The following is a 22681-nucleotide window of genomic DNA, read 5'->3' as shown; positions in this document are numbered from 1 at the left end:
CCCTCTTCTGGCCTGCAGACATACACACAGACAGAATATTGTATACATAATTAATTAATAAATAAATAAATAAATAATTAAATAAATAAATAAATAAAAAAGTTAGTGCTAGGCTAGAAGAAATGATGCATGCCTTTAGTCTAGCATTCAGGAAGGCAGAATCAGGCATGTCTACATAGTGAGTTCTAGGCCAGCCAGTGTTATACAGGGAGACAATGACTTAAAAAACAGACAGCCAAACAAAAAGAAGTAGTGCTAAACCAAGGTGTCAAAAGAGGAAAGTTGTAACCTGTATGTCAATCACCATATTTTTAAAAATGAAAACCAAAACACCTAGATTAGTAAAGGATTAGTAGTTCTATAAAAATCTTTTTTAGATTTCATATTGTAAGTGCTATAGATTTATCCTCTCCCTACCCCCACCCCCTTCTCTTTTTTGAGAGAGTTTTTCTCTGGTGCGTTGGCATTCTGGAACTCACTCTGTCAGCCAGGCTATCCTGGAACTCACACAAATCCACCTGTCTCTGTCTCCAGAGTGCTGAGATTAAAAGTATGCACTACCACTGGCTATTCTCTTATTTTAAAAACATTTTATTGTTTAAAGTGGTCTCTGTCTGTTTTTGTAAACTTACATAGATAGTTCTTCTCCTTGCTTGGTGTTTCAGCCACACAGGTCACCTTTTATGTTTTGATTTAGTCTAATATAGTGTTATATAAAGGCTAGAAGCCTGTTTCCTCCAATTTTTATGTTTGTCACAGTTTCTTGTCATCCATTTTCTATTTTAATAGTACCCTACCTGGGCAGTGGTGGAGCGGTGGTGCACACCTTTAATCCCAGAACTTGGGAGGCAGGGGCAGGTGGATCTCTGTGAGTTTGAGGCCAGACTGGTCTACAGAGTAAGTTCCAGGACAGGCTCCAAAGCTACAGAGAAACTCTTCTCAAAAAAACTCAAATAAATAAATAAATAAATAAATAAATAAATAAATAAATAAATAAATAAATAAATAAATAAATAAAATAATGCCCTAATTCGGAAGCCTTTATTGACCACTCTTATGTCAGCTACTCTTTCCTGCTAGTTTGTTACCCTACATTGATTCTCTGCATGACTCTTGTGATAATATAGTATTTTTTAGATTTATTGTCAAAGCCTCACAAGAGAGAAAACTATCTGATTTGTCCATTAATAGATCTTTTGCATCTAGAACTTGGTTCATAGAACCTGGAATATAATAAGAAATGGAAATAAAAGATTGAGAACCAAAGAAGTTTTCTAGAACCTTTTTTTATTTTAATAATTTAAATAGCCTATAAAGTGCTTTGTTTTATTTTTTTATTTCATTATTATTTATTTATGTCAGGTCTGGAACTTGCCATGTGTAGACTAGACTGCCCTTGATCTCACAGAGATCAGCCTACCTCTGCTACCCTAATAAAGGCATGTACCATCACACCCAGCTTTTTGTTAATTTTGCAAATTTTTATAAGAAATAATTTTAGTTTTCAATTTTATTCTTTCAGTTAGTCATTTATACATGCATATGTTATGATTTTCTGTTTTTAAATTTGTTTTTTAACGCCGCAGCCAAGAACTAGAAGGAGCCAGTTACCATGAATCATTGTATAATGCTCTGCAGTCTCTAAGAAACAGAGAATTCTCCACATTTTATGAAAGTCTCAGATATGCCAGGTATCATAAAAAGCCAAGATTATTTTTACATTTAATGCTGTGACGGTTGTCCTCACAATGTGAGTAGTTCTGATGTGAGTATTTGCGTCGATGAAGGGATGAAAATGTGGTGGCTGTGATTGGTTGTTTCCTTGCCATTCTTTGCTCTCTCTCAAGAAAGGCTTTTCTTCCCCCAGAACTCTGTGTCCCTTCTTCACTCTGAGCCCTCAGGAAGATCATGATAGTGTTCTCTTCATGTACAAGTATCCTAAAAGTCTTCAATCTTTGTCCTCTCTAGTTACATGGCTGCACTCTTACCATTGCATCTCTGGTTCATAAGATGATGAGCAATAGTAGTTCTAGGGGTTGCTTTGAGTCACACATGAGATGACACATGATGTAACAGTTAGCTATAACAAGTTAAAATAAATGCTTTAACAATAACCACTGATATTATAAAACCAAATATATGGCAAATAATATTTTTTACCCTTAAAGTGATTGTATTAGGAATACATAGAGTCTGAATCAAAAAGCAGGGAGCGTGCATTGGACTGACATATATAATGCAGCTGTGTAACTCGGTCCTCTTGTGAGTCTCCTAACTATGGGAACAGAGGTGATCTCTGACTCTTTTATTGGCTTTTAGGATCCTGCTCCTCATACTGGGTCACCTTGCCCAGCCTAATACATGGGGAGGTGCTTAGTCTTACTGCAACTTAATATGACATGTTTTGTTGATATCTATAGGAGATCTACCCTTTCCTGAACAGGAATGGAGGAAAAATGGATTGAGGGGGGTGGGAGCAAAAGGAGGGTAGGAGGAGAGACTAAGAGGAGAGGAGGGAGTAGAAAATGGCCAGTATGTAAAATAAATACATTAAAAATAAATAAATATATGAAATACTAGATACTTTAAAGTATCTTCAAAGGTGAAAAACAATAGCGGTGGCAGAATTGAGTAGCAGATTCAAGGGTAGACAGACATAGCAGAACTGGGCTTTCAGTTTAGAACTGGTTGATCCTAAAGCTAGTGTTGGTCGCATTGCTGTGTCATCATCACTGTTTGTGTGTATTAGTCTTGTTAGATCAGCAGCAAGCATATGCTAAATATGAATAGAATTTCTGTACATTAAAACTTGTGAATTTCAGACTCTTCTCTCTTTTACCCCTAGATTGAAAGAAGTTGAAGAGTTGTGTAAGGGCAGCCTTGAATCTGTGTACTCGCTGTATCCCACACTCAGTAGATTGCAGGCACTTGGAGAACTGGAAAACATTGGGGAGATTTTCTCGAGGTGTGTGGTTCATAGGTTTTGATAAGTCTGAAGTGCATTGTGTTACTGTAGTAACATATGATGTATGGGCATGTTTATTTGTTTAGTTACGTGAGGAAAGGTTTATTTTGGGTCATGGTTTTCAAAGATTTCAACCCATTATTAGCTACTTCTATGCTGGCCTGGATGAAGCATTGTGTTGATGGCAGACAACAGGACAAAAGGGAGAGAATTATTATAAAATAAACTTGATAGATGTCATCTGTGAACCAGGAAGTGACCTCAGCACACTCACTATCTGACACACTGTGACATCATTTAAATTTATTAGTATATGTAATAAATACAATTTAGATTTTTCACAGATGAGAAATGTAATGCTAACAGGTATAACAAAAATTGAAATTGAAAGCTCTTCAGAATCTTCATTAATTTTAAGAGTATATGGAGGGCTGGAGAGATGGCTCAGTGGTTAAGAGCATTGCCTGCTCTTCCAAAAGTCCCGAGTTCAATTTCCGGCAACCACATGGTGGCTCACAACCATCTGTAATGAGGTCTGGTGCCCTCTTCTGGTCTTCAGGCATACACACAGACAGAATATTGTATACATAATAAATTAATAAATATTTAAACACACACACACAAAAAGAGTGTGTAGAGGTTCCTATGCTTAAAATGTTTTAGGTCTATGATTAAAATGTTTAGGTCGGTTACTCTGGGGTCATTTGTGGAGGAAGTAGCAGTTTGGTTTTTATGTACATGCATTACTGTTTCCTTCTCTGTCAGGCAACTATAATGATTCCTCACATTTGCTTCATCATTTCCTTAGTCTCCCTGTCAGCACAAGTCTTGAAAGATAAGATAGTATTTCTTACTTTATGCCTGTGAAAGGCAATGTATTCATATTAATGAACTGTATATTCTGCATTTTATTTTGCTTTAATGATGTAAGCAGATGGAATCTTTTTAAATGCCAGCTGTTTCTTCTGTGAACTGATTTTTTGACATTTATAGGTAATTAATGGAATTAGTTGATTTCCTTGAGGATGTGTCCTCATTGCTGCATGGAGGACTAGAAGAGTAGTCATATCTTTATATGTCTGATTACAGCATTCTCATTTCAAAACAAAATCTGTTTAGAAAGGCTGCCTTTTTAGAAAATCTTTTAAGTACCTATTATCTATAACCTTCCTATTGACCTCTGACTACATAGTTACAGGTCTAAATATTTAGGGCTATTTGTAACTTCTAATCTTGCTACTATAAAAGTTCCTATACAGTGTCTTAAGTTTCAGAACCTGAGGGCCCTTTCCTTTTAATTTCTTTTACTCACATAAGTTATGATTTCCAGGTCAGTCACAGATAGAGATCTCTCTGAAGTGTATTTGAAGTGGCAGAAACACTCCCAGCTTCTGAAGGACAGTGACTTTAGTTTTCAGGAGCCTCTCATGGCTCTACGCACAGTCATTCTGGAGATCCTGGTGCAAAAGGAAATGGAGAACTCCCAAGGAGGGTGCTGTAAGGACATTCTTACCAAACACCTTGTAGAATTCTCTGTTCTGGCCCGAACCTTCAAGAACACCCAGGTAAAAAAAAAAAAAAACCTTGTAAAATTTTGTCATCTCACTTCTTGGGCTTCTGTATTACTCAGATACCAGAAGGTATAATAATGTAAAGAAGAAATGTCATTGAAAACTAGAAATCACTATTATGTATAAAATTACTTAAGATTTCATTTTGAGCCAGGCTTGTGCATAGACCTGTTATAATCCTGTTATTGTAGAGGGTGAGGTAAGAAGATCACAAGTTCAGAACCTACTTGGGCAAAATGAGTTCAAGGTCAACTTGAATAACCTAGTGGGATCTGTCGTAAATGCACATCGAAAAAAGGGCTAGGACTATAGTTATGTGGTATCATGCTTGTTTGACTAGTATGTGGAATCAAACTCCAATATTAAGGAGAAAACCAAACAAAACTTCTATATTGAAATTAGACAAAAACCTGAACTCTGCCCCAATTCCTGGTTATAAAATGAAGATAACTTCCTGTAAGATAAAGGTAACAAAACAATGGTTTCACATACTTATACATGCAAGATTCTCTGGTCTGCAGGTTGGTAAGTAAGCAGGGACTATCATAAAGATAGTCCCTGACAAATAGTGAAGTTCTTGGTGAATGGTAATTGCTTCTTTGGTTTTTAATCTTAGTGGTAAAAGTATTTATCTCCATATGCTATTTTTATTGCAGCTCCCTGAAAAAGCAATATTTAAAATTAAACAATATAATTCAGCTATTTGTGGAGTCTCTGAGTGGCATTTGGAAGAAGCACAAGTGTTCTGGGCAAAAAAGGAGCAGGGTCTTGCCCTGAATATTCTCAAACAAATGATCAAGAAGTTGGACTCCAGCTTTAAAAAGGTATGTGCTTGGTTTAGTTGGCTGGTTTAGTGTTTTCATGTTATTGAAAAGCATTTCTGTGCTTCAGAATATGATTAAGGTTTTGAAATTACTGAGCCATGAACAAGATAATATGAAAAAGAATTTTGAAAATTAATGTCAGATATGAAACTAGGAAACTTTTTCTTATTTAAAATGAATCTATCCGTGTTGTAGTATATTCATTTAATTGATCCCAGTGCAAAGTCTTTCAGTTTTCTATAGAAGTCAAGAATGATATAGAGGAAATAAATGGAAATACATATTATAACTTTGAAGTAGCAAGAACAAAAATGGAATTAGAAACGTCTGAGAGAAGAAAAGTAGAAAACAAGTTAGAACAGTTTGTCATTCTAAGTGCTCTGAAAATATCATATTCAGTGGACAGTTCAGGGTTTTGTAGGGCCAGGAATTATTTATTATAACAAAGCACTGGGTGCCAGTACAACTTGCTTAAATATTCCATAATGGTACGGGCCCTAAAGTATGGGCTGTTTGTATACTCAGTTTTTGCATTGTCAAGTAAGTAATAATGATATACCTAATTAGTTCATAGGATTCCTGTGAAAATCATAAGTTAAGCTGGACAGTGGTGGCATGCGCCTTAAATCCAAGAAGGCAGAAGCAGGCGAATCTCTGTGAGTTCGAGACCAGCCTGGTCTATAAGAACTAGTTCCAGGACAGGTTCCAAAGCTACAGAGAAACCCTGTCTCCATTAATATACACAAATCTGTTGGAAGGTTTCTGGCATTTTTAAGTAAATGTGAGTTGTTCTGTTGATGAAGATGATATATCAGGGTGGTTATTTCATGAACTTGCATATTTTACTTATTTTAATAGTTATGTGGTAAAAACATTAAGAAAAATATTTGAGTGCTTTTTCTACCTACATGGAGGACATTTTTGTAATCTTGAAAAGGAATGACATTTTAAGATTTTTACGTCTTAATACAGAATGATGCAGGTCTAAAAGTCATATATGCTGAGTGTCTGAGGGTTTGTGGCAACTGGCTGGCGGAAACCTGCTTGGAAAATCCTGCAGTCATCATGCAGACCTACCTAGAAAAGGTAGGTTGTTGGTGCAACTCTGAAGATTGAGGTTTAGCATAAATACACTTGATCCTAAGCAAATGCAAGTGTAGTTTCATGCCTCAGTTCCTGCTGGGGATCTGTAATCCTTAGAGCAGAATGAAACAGAATGCTACAAAAGAGGAAACAACTTTAAATACATATGTGTCTTTTATCTACTCTTTAGAACCACCCCTAACTACTCTTTGAAGACTTTATTTTATCTTACAAACTATCTTATTAGATAACATACAAGCTGTCATTGTTATTTGTATGTGGTTCAGCTACCCAAAGTAGGGATTAGGTTTTTTTTAATTAATTAATTAATTTTTTTTAAATTTCACATTCCATCCCCATTTTCCTCTCTCTACCCTTCTCCCACCTCCTGCTCCCCTTACCCCCACCATCCCCTCTTCAGAAGGGATAAAGCCTCCCATGGGGAGTCACCAAAGTCTGGGATACCACGTTGAGATAAGACCATGCCCCTTCCCCCAAATCAGACTGGGCACGGTATAGGATTGCACTTCTAGTCCCCATTGACCTTACTATTTCTCCCTTTTTATCCTTCCTTGTCACTAATTTGGGAAATAGTTATTTTACTCAGTAAGTTTAATATGAAAAGTGAAATGTGATTGTCACTGATACTAAAGAGCTCTTCATTTCACACAGTTCATTGCATCTCTTAGCTGATAAGGGTTCCAGGTCATCAAGTTTGGCATTTACGTATACATAAGTGATTTACCTTGATTTGAGTAATTCTTTAGCTTTGTTTAACACTTGTAAATATGAACTAAGCGGATTGTATGTTTTTGAAGGCAGTGAAAGTTGCTGGAAGTTATGATGGCGAAAGCAGTGAGCTCAGAAATGGACAGATGAAGGCATTTCTCTCATTAGCACGTTTCTCCGATATTCAGTACCAGAGAATTGAAAACTACATGAAATCATCAGAATTTGAAAACAAGCAAGCCCTCTTAAAAAGAGCCAAAGAAGAAGTGGGCCTTCTAAGGGAACATAAAATTCAGACTAACAGGTAATATGTCTACAAGTGGTATTGTGTTCAGCTAAAGGAGAATTTTCATGAGAAATGTGACTCGAACTTGTCATCTAAATTACAGTTTTGAACACATAAATTGGCTGTTTTTACAGACTTTATCAGTGGTTACAGCTTCAATCAGTCTTCAGTACACTGACAGATGTTCTTCTCTGAAGAGCTGATATCTTGGTTTAGCTCTTGGCAGACTACGTGAATGTTAGTTGTTTGGTTTTCCTAGGTACTGAAATTAAGTACAGAAGCCTGCTTTGGCATTGTCAAGTTCCTTTAAATCTGCATTGGGTTTGTATGTTTGGAATAAGCAGAGAATTAACTATAGAACCCACTCTGTTCTTGGGTGTATGGAAGACTTTTATAGGTTGCAGTTGTGACATTTAATTCCTTTCACTATCCTTAGAATTTTTTTCCTTGGGAATAAACACCTTGTTTTTCATTTATGCTGTATGAGATGTATGATTTTATAGTTATGTAAAGTTTTGTGACTTTTATGTGTGAATTTATCAAATGCAAGATACACAGTAAAGGTTCAGAGAGAGCTGGAGCTAGATGAGTGTGCTCTGCGTACGTTGAGAGAAGACCGGAAGCGCTTCCTGTGTAAGGCAGTTGAGAACTACATCAGCTGCTTGCTGTGTGGAGAAGAGCATGATGTGTGGGTATTCCGGCTTTGCTCCCTCTGGCTTGAAAATTCTGGAGTTGCTGAAGTCAATGGCATGATGAAGGCAAGTCCTACTCAACCCAGCATTTGAGCATCTGCTTTAAAAACTGAGGCATAAGCCCCTTCAGTGTCTGGTTTTTTACATCCCTGTGTTCCCCAGCAGTGGGTTTGGTGCTCCGAGAATAAGTATAAGCTCTAAATGATGCAGGTTTGTGTAGGGGTGAGAGATTTATCCTTGCAGATTTCATATGGGAGTGCCTCAAAGGGAATGCTAGACTGGGGAATAGAAAAACCATTAAAGATAATGTGATCCTAAGCAAGAATTTTCCTTTTTTTTTTTTTAAATACTTTTTTTTTTCCCAATAGAGTGCTTTTACAAATAAAGAAATTTTATAATATATACAGGAATACTTTCTAAGTTTTTATTGAAAAAAATCTTAAGATATGGTTATAAAATATTGTCAATTAGTTTGAAGGCAAAATGTTTCTCTGGAATGAAAAGAATAATAAAACTCAGGGTTAAGTAGAGCCAGTCTGTACTACTGTGTGTATTTAACTTCATTATTTCTGGCATATAGGGAAAAGAACTTGCATTTTGGTTATACACTGACTTCTTGGGAATGGAGAGCATAGTTGGACTCGGGTCCACATTTGTGTTCCTCAGAGTCACTAGAATGTATGCAGTGGTTAGCATTCCAGCTCGAGATGCAACCTAATTTAGGGCTAAGTATTTCTATTATCACTGAATCAAGGCTTCCTAGGCTTTGTTAGAAAGTCTTTGAGACAGGCCAAGAGACAAGGGAAATGGTGTAGTTCGTGAAGTTTTGATAGCCACTAGGTTGTGCTAGTAGAGGAACATTATTTTACTATCATCATTTTGGTTATATTACACATGTCTTAATCTTGCTTTTTTTTTAATAATAGAGAGATGGAATGAAGATTTCATCATATAAATTTTTGCCTCTTATGTATCAATTGGCTGCTAGAATGGGAACCAAAATGATGGGAGGCCTAGGATTTCACGAAGTTCTCAATAATGTAAGTAGACTTGAAGTCAAAATGTAATAATTACCTTTTATATTACTGAATAAAGTATAAAGGAAAGTGAGAAATCAGAATGTAGTAAGAGGAGCGGCTGCATCCTGCCTGGCTAGCTTATATCAGAAATAACCACAAAGAAATTGTATTAATTAAAACACTGCCTGGCCCATCAGCTCTAGTCTCTTATTGGCTAACTCTCACATTTTGATCTAACACATTTCTAATAATCCGTGTAGCACCATGAGGTCGTAGCTTACCGGGAAAGAGTCTAACCTATGTCCATCTTGGGCCAGAGCTGCATGGCATCTGCCACGCTTCCCTTCTTCCCAGCATTCTGTTCTGTCTACACTGCCCACTAAGGGCTGCCCTATCAAAAGGCCAAGGCAGACGGACTCTTTATTCAACCAATGAAAGCATCATACAAACAGAAGAACCTCCTACACCATTAGAACATCAAATTGTTTTCTTTTATTACAGATAAATTTGTCTCTTATTTCTCATGTTCCTTCCTAGTTCTCTTTCACACAGACATGTACTACTTACTGCACAGTTGTGACATAATTTGAATTTATATGTAAAGCAAAATTTAAAATGTATATTTAATTTTTTTCTATTGGGTAAAACTAATAGTTATTAATTTTCTGATAGCTGATCTCTAGGATTTCAATGGATCACCCCCATCATACTCTGTTCATTATATTGGCTTTAGCAAATGCAAACAAAGATGAACTTTTGAGCAAACCAGAGGCAGCAAGAAGGAGTAGAATAACCAAAAATGCACCAAAAGAAAGCTCTCAGCTTGATGAGGTATTCGGATTAAATACAAATGCCCTTTGTGTTGTCGTGGTTGTTTTTTCTCAGAATGTTCCTTTCTTAATTCTCAGATTTTAGGAATGTGTGTTGCTGGTAGTAGATTCTAAATACTTTATTATGATGATGCCACCCAAAATTTGTTAACAATCCCTGAACATTTTCCAGAGCATAAATACTGGCTTGGTTTTGTTTTCTTTTAGCAATAGACAAAGAAAATCCAGATTTTAAATAGATTTATTTTTAATACGTGTGCTTGCATGTATGTATCTTGTGCTCACAGAGGCCAAAAGAGGTTTTTTAATCCCCTACACCTAGAATTGCCATGTGCATGCTGGGAACTGAACTTGGGTCCTCTGAAAGAGCAGCAGGCGCTCTTAACCATCAGACCAATCTCTCTAACCTCAGAAAAACAGATTTTTTGAAAAGTACACAAGTCTTAACCTTGGATTTTATGTGTGTATGTCATTCACTGTATGGGTGTTTTGTTTATATCTGAGGAATTATAGTCCTTCCATTGTCCAGATATAAATTCTCTTTGTGTAGCTCCAAGAAGCTTGGTTCAGTGGATCTCGTTCTGTCTTTCTTTGTTCCTTGTTGATGATGATAGGATCGAACAGAGGCTGCAACCAGGATAATTCATACCATCAGAAGTGAGAGGTGTAAGATGGTGAAGGACATGGAGGCACTCTGTGAAGCCTACATTATTTTGGCAAACTTGGATGCCTCTCAGTGGAGGAACCAGAGAAGTATGTTTGAAAGTGTTGTTGCTGCTATTGTTACAGCTTGACCTTCAGTGATACTCCTCAGTTTACTGTTGTCACTAAACTTTTTATTTTTAAATATAGAAGGCATCAATATTCCAGCAAACCAGCCAATCACTAAACTGAAGAATTTAGAAAATGTTGTTGTTCCCACTATGGAAATTAAGGTAATTTACCACTAAATCTTGATTTTTAATAATACTAAATTACACATTAGTAGATTAAATTATCTGTAGACCTTTTTATGTAGTCCAAATGGCTAGTCATTGCAGTTTCATGTGTTTCCGCCTAGATATTGTCTGTGTTAGATTTCCTTTCCCTAAGCCTTAAAATAGTCACAAGCTTCTGAGAATTCCCATTGTTTTACTATTACTTTAGCACTAAGGACTAAACCTTTTTTATACTAAGCCTTTTTATACTTTTAATTTTGAGACAGGGTCTCACTGAGTTGACCTAGAACCTGCTCTGTAATTTAGGCAAGCCTGAAACTTGACAGCCCTCCTTGTCTCAGTTTCCTTAGTACCTGGGACTGTAGGCCCATGGCCCATTCAATTTGTTTCACTTCATGTTGCTCCACTTTTCTCAAGTATGTACATGCTTGCATGGGGGTAGGGGGACATGGTGCTCGTGGTAAGGAAGCACTTTATCAGTTATTTTGTTTTTTAATAATTCTTTATACAGTGGAAGTATTGGTTGTGATGTATTATTTAGTAGAACAACAGTATTACAGTGCGACAGTACTTTTAAGTTGCTGTGTGTACATACTAAATTTAGCTATTCACAGTGGTCTTTTTTTATTACTAGAAGTACCATGTAGACAGGATGCATGTAACAGTTATGGTTACCATTTTACAAACTGATGTGTGAGTTTATATATTAAAATTAGTATCTTTGTTACTGAATCTGACCTGTTACTGAATCATATTTGTTAACTGATTGAGGCTCTGTTGTTTAACTGAATATTTTCACTTTTCAAAATTAACCTGATGTTTTTGTGAATTAAATAATTTCTTAGATGATTTAATAGATGTAAATAACAACTGAGTTCTAATTTTTCAGTAATTTTTCAGCAGCACTATTCTAATTGACTTGAAATGCTGAAGTTTTATTAAAAGATGTTTAAGAAAGTAAACTAAATTATATGTAATTTTAAAAATCTGGGTTGGCAAGATGGCTCACCATGTAAAGACACTTGCCTGTAAACAAAGCTCAACCCTGGGACCAACATGGTGGCGCACCCAAATGTAGACTCACACACAAAGTAAATAAGCAAATGAAATAAAAAACCTACCAATGTCATTTATTCTGACTTTAAACAAAGTAAGTTAAAGATCCAGTTATTAACCAGCAGTATGTTCTTAACTGTTTTTTCGCTTACTATTTATGATTTGTTTTTCTTCAGTGTTCAGTGTTTATCTCTCCTATACTAATTATGTGTCATATTTTAGGTTGATCCCACGGGAGAGTATGAAAATCTGGTGACTATAAAATCATTTAAAACAGAATTTCGTTTAGCAGGAGGTTTAAATTTACCAAAAATAATAGATTGTGTGGGTTCTGACGGCAAGGAAAGGAGACAGCTTGTCAAGGTGAGACTTCCCGTTTCTGGTATAGTCCTCTGAGGGTTAAGGACATCAAAGTCAAGAGCAATTTGAGTAGATGTTGTCTTCTTCCCTCATTTGCTGGCTGTATGACTCTAGCTTTATCCTGAATAATGACAGGTAGGAAACATCTGTGAAGTAGACATACAGTTTGCTAGAACCAGACTGCTTTTTTATTGTGTGTCTTTCTTGAAAGTCTATCAGAGAAAGTCTTTCCTGATATTGTGGATTAAAACCAGGTCCTTGCTCATGCTCAACAATTCTCTGCTTGTGAGTTACATCCCAGCTCTTGTTTAGATGTTATTTGAAATAGATCTTGTTAAGATGACTGGGCTGGGCTTGACTTTGGGACCCTCTCAACTCAACTTCTGGAGAACCTGAAATTGTAGGTCAGCACTACTGGGTTTAGCATACTATCGTTGTATGGCTGATTCAAGAGAAAGAATGTTACCAAAGTATATACACACCATGAGCTTGTTTCTGAAAAAAGCTTTTGGTGGTAATTAGAACAGATTTAAGGCCCTTGCTTAATATACTGGGCCTGGTACTGTGCCATCTGCTATTGTACTGGAAAGTGACAGCATTCCTTGCTTTGTTCTGCTTGCGGAGGTGCTTTTGAGGTCCTGCTGAAGATAGAAAAGAGATGAGATATTACTTTATCTGGGTGTTTTGTTTGTGCCTTCAGGTGAGGGAGTTCAGTTAATAGTGAAGCAGGAGAAACTTAGTCTTTTGTATTAGTCTGCTTCCCAGTTTCATAGTTTTTTCTAAATGAAAGAATCACAGTAGCTATTAATTATTCAAGAGACTCTGAAACGGAGCATACTTCAGATTGATTTCTGAGGGCCTTGTACTGCTGTTCTTAGATGACTGTTACTTATAGTACCTGTTTATGTCTGGTTGTTCTGAAGGGCCGTGATGACCTCAGGCAAGATGCTGTCATGCAGCAGGTTTTCCAGATGTGCAATACACTATTGCAGAGAAACACTGAGACTAGAAAGAGGAAACTGACTATCTGCACATACAAGGTAACTTACTGGCTTCTAGTCTGGTGCTTCACCAAGTAAAGTGTACTATTTGTACCAAGGATGAGCAAATGTTTCCTGTAAATTAACAAATAGTGAATATTTTAGACTTTGAGAGCCACTTAGGTCCCTTGCATTTTAAATCTGTAAAGCCATTCTTTGCTTACATGCTGTATAGAAATAGATTGATGCTGTTATTTTCTTTAGAGGCCATTGATTGCCACTCTCTGGTTGGATAATACAATTTTCATTATCATTTAAAGTTATTTGCCATTAGATATTTCCTGTAGTTACCTGAAATATTCTGTCTGCCGTTATTGTAATGAACTATAGGGATTTTGCTGTTGTTTGTATGTATATCGTTTATTAGGTCATGGTTTCATTCATACTCAGGTCAGTCTATTGGAAAGATTTCCAAAATTTGGATTAATAGGTGATTGGACACATGCAACTATAATTTGGTAGATTTTGCTAGAGGACAGTCAGTGGAATTAGACCCATTTCCATTTCCTTCACAGTAGAAATCTTCAAATCATGTTATTCTATTAGCTGATCTTTGGTTTCTTAATTAACTCTTAATTAGTTAATATAAGAACCAACTGTTTTAATTAATTAATAAACATAAGAGATAAAATTCCATAGGTGTGTCCTCTGGCTTTGTTCCCAGGTCTCACTCCCCTCTCCGTCCTCTGTCACTGCTGTAACAGGACTTACTGCTGCTGCCTTTTCCTTTTCCCAAAAATATATGAACAAACTAAAAAGCATTTAATACACCTTGTAGTCGAGAACTAGTTCTTTCCAGACAGTTTAACTACCTGTCTCTTTTATTTTCAGAAGGGTAGATTCTATAAGTATTTTCTCTAGAAATTTAAGTATTTTATCAGGAGCTAACCTAAACATTAATACTTGATTGAAAATACAGTGGGAAAATGTTCCCTTCATAAGTTAAAGAGTAACATTAAACTCACTTCAGCAGCACATATACTAAAATTGGAACAATTCAGATAAAATTAACATAGTTCCTGCGCAAGAAGGAAAATAAGAGTAACTGTCTAGCAGTGGCATTAACAAAATAAATACAGGAATGGGTTAAAAAAAATTAGGAAAGCATAAAATGTAAAGGAAAGCTGAGATATATCTTAAGTGGAATGGCATTGGAAAATATCAACTTATTTCAAAATAATTTTTGATGGTAAAATTTCAGTAAGACATTTTGTAAGTAGTGTTGAATGCTTGCCTAGCACATACGTGACTCAGGGTTCTATCTCCAGCACTGGGGTGAGGTGTATATGGGGGTGGAGGAAATCAGTAAAACTGAGTAAGCCTTAAAATATTTCCAGGTGTACATTTCTAAAAGCCCAGTGTAGATGCTACCAGCTCAGTTACATTCCCAGTCCAACAGATGTAGTTACGGTTCTGTGAAAGCTTTTTATTTTTAGATTTATTTTTGTATATGAGTGTTTTTCTCACATATGTGTCTGTGCACCACATTGTGTGTGGTGTCCTCCGAGGTCAGATGAGCTGCCATATAGCCACTGGGAACTGAACCCAGGTTCTCTAGGTCTCCTGTAACTCAGACTCAGAGTGTGTTTGGGGCTGCTGTCCTAGTGTGCTTGGGCTTTTGAAGCCATTCAAGTTGCTAGAAGAATTTACAATGGATTGTGTACCTACACTCTTTGGAAATCTAACTTGCTTTTAAAGACTCCCTGTTTGTCCTTCATTTGATCTCTAAAGATAGATTATCACCTAGCAGTAACCCTTTGGAAGGACTACTTCCTGTGAGGTTATTTGCATCTCAAACACAATAAATGTAAAGTAGAACTCTTTTGTTAACCATCTTCACTTTCAGAATAACCCTTTCTTCCTGCCTCAGCTAAAGGTACTGCTTTCAGGCAGAGTAAACTCAGACACTGTATTTTATTTTATTTTATTTTTGTTAGTTTTATATTATTCTTTTATTTTAGTGTTTTTTTATTGAGAAAAGGAAAAAAAACAAGTTTCCGTCTCCTCCCAGCCTCCCATTTCCCTCCCCCTCCTCCCACCCTTCTCCCCCTCCCCGCACTCCTCTCCCCCTCCCTCTCCAGTCCAAAGAGCAGTCAGGGTGCCCTGCCCTGTGGTAAGTCTTAGGTCCTCCCCCCCCTCCGTCCATATCTTGGAAGGTGAACATCCAAACTGGCTAGGCGCCCACAAAGCCAGCACATTAAGTAGGATCAAAACCCCTTGCCACAGCCCTCATTGTTCGCCATGTTCAGAGAGTCCGGTTTTATCTCATGCTTTTTCAGTCACAGTCCAGCTGGCCTTGGTGAGCTCCCAATAGATCAGCCCCACTGTCTCAGTGGGTGAGTGCACCCCTCATGGTCCCGACTTCTTTGCTCATGTTCTCCCTCCTTCTGCTCCTTATTGGGACCTTGAGAGCTCAGTCCAGTGCTCCAGTGTGGGTCTCTGTCTCTATCTCCATCCATCACCAGATGAAGGTTCTATGGTGATATGCAAGATATTCGTCAGTATTGCTATAGGCAGGTTCCCTATCCTCAGCTGCCCAAGGAACTAACTGGGGACCTCGGCTTGGGCTCTTGGGAGCCACTCTAGGTTATTTTACGGAAATTTAATATGTGGGGCTGGGGAGATGTCTCAGTGGGTAAAGTGCTTCCCTTGCAAGCATGAGGACCTGAGCTGGAACTAAAGGGTTTCTCGGGACACAAAACAAGGTATTTCTATATATCTAAATATAGTAAAAGAAAAAAATATTTAGAATTAAAGATACCATAAAAACAGGGGATCCATAAAGAAAGTAAATTTTAATATTATAACAAGAAATTTACATGTAGACTATATCAATACCTCTTACAGGGAATTTAAAGGTTGTCATTAGAAAAAGATAGAAAAGAACAGAATTCATAAGTAAAAAGTAGGGTGGCCTATAAATTTATCATATGATATTCTGTTAGTCATCTGAAAAATACAGACTAAAACCCACAGTGTGCTACAGTTAGCATGAAAGTGGCAAAATGTAAAAGTCAGACATGTGTTGGAAAAATTCAGTAACAACTTTCTTGGTAATTCTATAAATTGCAACAGTCAACTTGGATAGTTACTTCATTAAGTTAAAGATATACATTCCCTGTAACCCTGTTAAAGTTTTACCCATGGTCTATCACTGCAGCAGTATTTCAGGGAAAATTGTGGGGGTCTCCACAAACGCTATGGCCAGCAGAGGCAAGAAGTCGGCTTCAGCACAACTCACTAGCCAGTGTTGGTCAAACTTCCAGAGTCTGACACTCAGTAGTTTACTTTAGGCATATTTAAGCACAGCACAATTTGGTAAAAAATTTCCCAATGATAATTAACTCAGTCCCATGTGCACAATAAAGGTTAAGACATGACTACATCAAAACTCCTGTAAAGCACAAGTGACATAAAGATAGGTTCCATATATTAACTGAGAGCAGACTCAAGGTCGTCAGTGCTCATGATTCGGATCTAGGAGAGGATAATGCTATAAATTAGCCAAGATAAGCTCAAGGTAAGGGTTTAGAGGAGCTGGTATGTCCTGGCCATACAGATAGCACAGAGTTCACAAGGCTATTATCTGTCTCTGCTCCCAGTCTTCTGAGCAGAAAACAGGTTATATACAGCTCTCCCTTTGAAGAGACAAAGGTTTTTCTAGTTCTCATCTGTGAGCACAAGGACCTACATATCTCCTTCAGGAAATAAGAAAACAATACCAACCAATATAAATGTTAAATGCAAGCTGGATAAATTGGACAGTTGTATGTGTGTGTGTTATCATAAAGTTATGAAATTGATGATAGTTAAGTATATTAACAAAGCCAAACATGAGAATATCAAGTGAGAAAAACCACATTGTAGAAGCTGACACACATATTTTTTTTTTAAAGTTTGTAGCTCTCTTGTCTTCTGGCATGCATGCCCCCAGTAATAATTAATTAATTTGTGAAATAATGTTGGCAGGTATTTGTACATAAATAGCTTTGAAAATAAAACACCAAAAATGCATGAATGTGGAAAAGCAGTAGCAAGCATTGTGATGGTGGGAGGAGGCGTGAACACAGCAAGAGGCACAAAATAAGCTTCACTTCTTCCCTGCAGATTTGACAAACTCTTAGATTTGGTAAAGTGGTTTAATGTATAAAATAATATTTGTTTCTTATTATTTTTACATTTGTATGTTTATAAAATACCATGATTTTGAAAACAATTTTCTCAGTAAAAGTTCTCATTTTTGTTGAGAATTATACTTTTTCTCTTCTTAAAATTAATAAGACTATAAACAAAAATACAGTATAATTAAATAATGAAAGTATGTTAAATTGAGGCCACAGTCACAAGTAATTGTTTTCCTAGGTGAAATGTCCTAAGTGTCCTGGGTAACAAAAGTATAAGGGAAGTAGTGGGTGTAGTGGTGCGTACCTATAATCCCAGCTACTCCAGAGGCTGAGGCAGGAGCATTGCAAGTTCAAGGGGTCCTAGGCTACATAACCACCCTGTTTCAGAAACAAAGCATAATTGAAGCATTCTCTACTAAATGAACAAATTAGTTATGGACCAATCACAGATAATGTTGAGTGTCACTAATAAGAATGATATCTCGGAGAAATTTGGGTACTGAGGGATGGGTAGCCTCTCTTGAACGTGTTCATTTCTGAGCCTTGTTATTTCTTGCTTTCCTCCCAAGATGTTAATAAATTCTGGGAGATGGTTTGCACTACTGATGATGAATGGTCATCCACGGGTCTTTGACGTCTTTCTGTAATCAAATGTATTTGATTTCACCTCAGGTGGTTCCCCTCTCTCAGCGAAGCGGTGTTCTTGAGTGGTGCACAGGAACCATCCCTATTGGTGAATATCTTGTCAACAACGATGAAGGTGCTCATAAAAGATACAGGCCAAATGATTTCAGTGCCCAACAGTGCCAAAAGAAAATGATGGTGAGTTGAAAGGTTATTTAATAGCTTATAAAAATATATAAAGCTACCAAATATTGCAAAATACAAAATATAGCTTCATGAGATAATTGTTGAAGATAGTAGTTTACGAGATGTAAACTTACCAAGATGAATGTGTAAGTGACATAGGGAGGTCTTTACACAATCTGAAGTGCCAACTCTGTCATCTTAAAAATATAAACATTGTCCAGTTTATACTAGTTTGCTTCCAGTTTGTGATAAGGTGATTCTTAATAAAACAAACAAAATACCAGTTAAAGTAGAGAAACAAATTAAGCCATTTTTACATTAAACAAGTTTCTGAAATAATTTCCATGCCATTGGCTGTCTGGTTTGGCTTTTACTTGCTGTTTTAGGAGCACTTATTGAATGCCTCTTGTCAACCAGGTACTAAGCTGAGACGTCACAAATTTGACAGTCATTCTCATCCCTACTTTAAAGTGAGATTAGGGACTGTAATTTGCAGAGCTTTAAGACTTGTCTGTCCAAGGTAAATCATTTGTTTTTTGTTTTTGTATTTTTGTTTGTTTGTTTTCCAGAAAATTCATTTTCATTTCTGTCACATGGTTTTTGTTGTTAGCTTGTTTTAAACTGTGTGTGTGCCTGTGTGTATGTGTGTTTGTGTCCCTGTATGTGTGTATGTGGCGCTCATGTCATGGTACAAATTTGAAGGTCACAGGACAACTCTGTAGTGTCAGTTCTGCTTGTACCTGTCTGTGGGAACCAGAGATTAAACTCAGGTTGCCAGACTTGCATGACAAGCTCCATTACCTGCTGAGCTACCTCACTGGCCCCTCAAAGTTTATTTTAAATATGTGATCAGCATTTGATGGAAGTTTGTGCAGGCACTAGTGGTAAAGGATAGGCTTAGAGGAGGAGGTGCTTCTTGTGCCTGGTGGGGAGGAGTGGAGAGTTAGATTCTCGAAACAGACCCTTGTGAGGAATAGGATATCAGGTTTCCTTTAGCGGGAGGGTAAAAGGGTAGGGGGCTGAGGTAGAGTCCCTCTAGACCTGGCTATCCTGTAGGTTTTAACTAAGTAAGACTAATTAATGGTTATATATGTATATATAAAATGAAGAAAATCAGAAATGAAATTGTTTGGGAATACAAAGGATTCACAGCGGAAGGGTATTGGGTGGGGTAGTATACTCAATATGTAATATATACCTGGATGAAATTTTATTAAAAAGTAAACAACAGCAACAAAAAACCGTGTGCAGAAGGGTGTGCTCTTCACAGTTTTCTGGATGGTGAGGTGAGCGGCTGTGTTTGGCTTTGGCACATCACTCAAGTTAACTGGAGGCGCCTGGACCAAGTTAGGATGTCATCGTCTAGTATATGGGCACTGAGCCCGCTGAAGTCGATAAACTTTGCCTCAGGAGAATATTCCAGAGAGAGGTTTCAGGACAGAAGCCTGATATCTCCATCCTGTCACAATGCATGTGGTGACACCACCTAAGATGATTGGGAGCTGCCTCTAGCATGTCTGTGTCACTCCATCTATAGTATAAGACTCTTCAAATTAGAATTTAATCAGTCAAAGGATAGGATCCTAATGGAATCACCACTTGAATAAAACTTTCCTGACCAAGTTGCTAACCTCTTATGGGTAGAATGTCTCATTTTTCTTCTTATTGTCCCTATAATTTGTTAGCTATTTCACATAGAAACATTGTGGATATTAGTTGAATGACGTGAACATAACACTGAGAAAATGTTGCAAATGTTCTGTTTAAAGGATGTCCAGAAGAAGTCTTTTGAAGAGAAATACGATACCTTCATGACTATTTGCCAAAACTTTGAACCAGTTTTTCGTTACTTCTGCCTGGAAAAATTCTTGGACCCAGCTGTTTGGTTTGAGAAACGATTGGCATATACGCGTAGTGTGGCCACGTCTTCTATTGGTAATCCTGTATAACTTACATATTGAGCACATAACCATATTCTGACTTACCAGAGGATGATAGTGGTGATGTGGGAGTGATTTCTTATTAATAAAGAAACTGCCTAGACCCATTTGGTAGGCGGAGTAAACAGGACAGAATGCTGGGAGAGAGAAGCTGAGTCAGTGAGTTGCCATGATTCTCCCACTCCAGGCAGACGCAGGTTAAGATCATTCCTGGTAAGCCAGCTCGTGGGCTACATACATTATTAGAAATGGGCTAGATCATTCCTGGTAAGCCAGCTCGTGGGCTAAACAGATTAATAGAAATGGGTTAGATCAATATGTAAGAGCTAGCCAATAAGAAACTGAAACTAATGGGTCAGGCAATGTTTAAAAGAATACATTTTCCTTGTAATTATTTTGGGTAAAGCTAGCCGTGCTGGCGGTTGGGTGCTGGGGACACAGCCCACCACTCCTATTTCAACATAGTGGTAATGGTAGTTGTTGCTCAAACTGTCCTCACCATTTGATCATTGTGTTTGTTCATGCTAATTTGTTAGCTTGCAACCATCTTTATAGACGAGAATTCCATTCTGAGGTAGGAAACTAAAACCAGTTTTGTTTTGTTTTTAATATAGTGGATGTAGTTTATTTTCACTCCCTTTAATATAAGTTCTTTGAGATTTTCTTTGGAATATAAAACTTCTCATAGCACCCTTTGGCTTTCTTTTATTATTGTTCTTCTGTACAGAATCTCTGTAATAGATTTCCACTCAATGGTTCATTGTTTAATTGAATCTCAGAACAGAAATTGTGATATGTATTTAAATACTTGCTATTCAACGTATGTTTTGACTTTTTAATTTTTTATGAGAATGGAATAAAGTTGTTAGATAAATTAGTTAACAAAATCCTAAACTATGAAAACCATAACAATGTAGAAGCTGGGTGGCTGGGAAGAACAAGTGGGCCCTCTCCCTACAAAAATAACAATGTAGAAACTGTCTCATGTTAATTTGCAACTAAAAACAGTTTCTTGTGCCACTTTTGTACTGTACTTATAGTGACAGGACATGTAAGTTTAGGCAAGATCCCCAATACTTGTGGAACCTCTTCTGCCTTGAAAATCACTAATTGGGTTAAAGTGGTGTGAGTTATGAATAAGAAATCAGGCTCAGTTAACAGTAAGGCCAGCCAGGCACGGGACATCCTGTTTGCCACCCAAAGACTTTTCTGTAGTACTACATGGTAGTTCAGCGGGCTAAAGGTATTTTAAGGCATGTCATTCTCTGTCTTAAAAATCAAAATGCAGTTATGCCTGCAAAAGCACCTGTGAAATCAAGTAGTGATCCGTTTCTGGTCAGCGTAGTTTATCAGACAGAGAGGAAAGTTTCACTGTTGAATGTTGAAGTTGCCAATCACTGTATCTCTCTCTTTTTTTTTTATTTTTTATTTTTTTAATTTTTTAATTTATTTATTTATTAAGGATTTCTGCCTCCTCCCCGCCACTGCCTCCCATTTCCCTCCCCCTCCCCCGATCAAGTCCCTCTCCCTCATGAGCTTGAAGAGCAGTCAGGGTTCCCTGACCTGTGGGAAGTCCAAGGACCGCCCACCTCCATCCAGGTTTAGTAAGTTGAGCATCCAAACTGCCTAGGCTCCCCCAAAGCCAGTATGTGCAGTAGGATCAAAAACCCATTGCCATTGTTCTTGAGTTCTCAGTAGTCCTCATTGTCTGCTATGTAAGTCCTTAAGAACACTTAATAAAAATTTGAGTGTATTACACTGGCTGAGGTAAACCAGGGTCTCGAGCTTTCCACTAATTTTTCCACACTAATTTCAGAGAAAATCAGTGCTTTCTAATAAAGAGAAAACAATTTTAGCAGCATATCTATTTTTAAAACATAGTATACATTAAAATATCTGGCTAGATTTGACTTAAACTCTACATGCTACTTACAATGTATAATTTTCTTTAAATAGCTTTAAAGTCTGAACTACTTAAAAATTGTTTAGAATCAGCAGTATTATATTTGGATATATGTTAGAGATTTTACATGGTTGTTTTGTTTTTTCCCTAGTTGGTTACATCCTTGGACTTGGTGATAGGCATGTACAGAATATCTTGATAAACGAGCAGTCAGCAGAACTCGTACACATAGATTTAGGTGAGTAGTAAAAGATTTGTATCTTTCATTAATGTTTAGTCATCAAGGACTGTTTGCCTATGAAAAGTATATAACTTAAGTTTTTTTCTTCAGCATAAGCACTTGTGGTGAGATGAGCAACCATCTTCACCTACAGTAATAAGTAAAACTTACTGTAAGAAGTGGCAGCTCAAGAAAAGAAGGAAGAGTGATCGAGAAGGTGGAAATCTAAAAATGGGGACAGGGTAATAATTGAGAGCTGTCCTAAATATCGCTAGAGGGAACTCTGCCTAT

The 22681-nt window shown here is 37.1% G+C and overlaps 1 protein-coding gene across 1 annotated transcript in view; it reads left to right on the top strand.

Moving 5' to 3' along the window:
* Atm (ATM serine/threonine kinase) overlaps nucleotides 1-22681 on the top strand; it is a 103213-nt gene that overhangs the window by 74562 nt on the left and 5970 nt on the right. The window contains exons 45-60 of the mRNA XM_026779117.1: nucleotides 1587-1691; nucleotides 2846-2965; nucleotides 4296-4530; nucleotides 5193-5360; nucleotides 6333-6446; nucleotides 7262-7476; nucleotides 8009-8216; nucleotides 9077-9190; nucleotides 9842-10000; nucleotides 10614-10752; nucleotides 10852-10934; nucleotides 12216-12356; nucleotides 13277-13393; nucleotides 18190-18339; nucleotides 20097-20262; nucleotides 22322-22408. Coding sequence (XP_026634918.1) covers nucleotides 1587-1691; nucleotides 2846-2965; nucleotides 4296-4530; nucleotides 5193-5360; nucleotides 6333-6446; nucleotides 7262-7476; nucleotides 8009-8216; nucleotides 9077-9190; nucleotides 9842-10000; nucleotides 10614-10752; nucleotides 10852-10934; nucleotides 12216-12356; nucleotides 13277-13393; nucleotides 18190-18339; nucleotides 20097-20262; nucleotides 22322-22408 — 2321 coding nt within the window. The remainder of the gene's footprint in view (nucleotides 1-1586; nucleotides 1692-2845; nucleotides 2966-4295; nucleotides 4531-5192; nucleotides 5361-6332; nucleotides 6447-7261; nucleotides 7477-8008; nucleotides 8217-9076; nucleotides 9191-9841; nucleotides 10001-10613; nucleotides 10753-10851; nucleotides 10935-12215; nucleotides 12357-13276; nucleotides 13394-18189; nucleotides 18340-20096; nucleotides 20263-22321; nucleotides 22409-22681) is intronic.

Source organism: Microtus ochrogaster, chromosome 5 (assembly GCF_000317375.1).
Source record: "Microtus ochrogaster isolate Prairie Vole_2 chromosome 5, MicOch1.0, whole genome shotgun sequence".
NCBI lineage: Eukaryota > Metazoa > Chordata > Mammalia > Rodentia > Cricetidae > Microtus > Microtus ochrogaster.
Note: the sequence above shows the minus strand (reverse complement) of the source record. Positions and strands in the feature narration are given on the sequence as shown.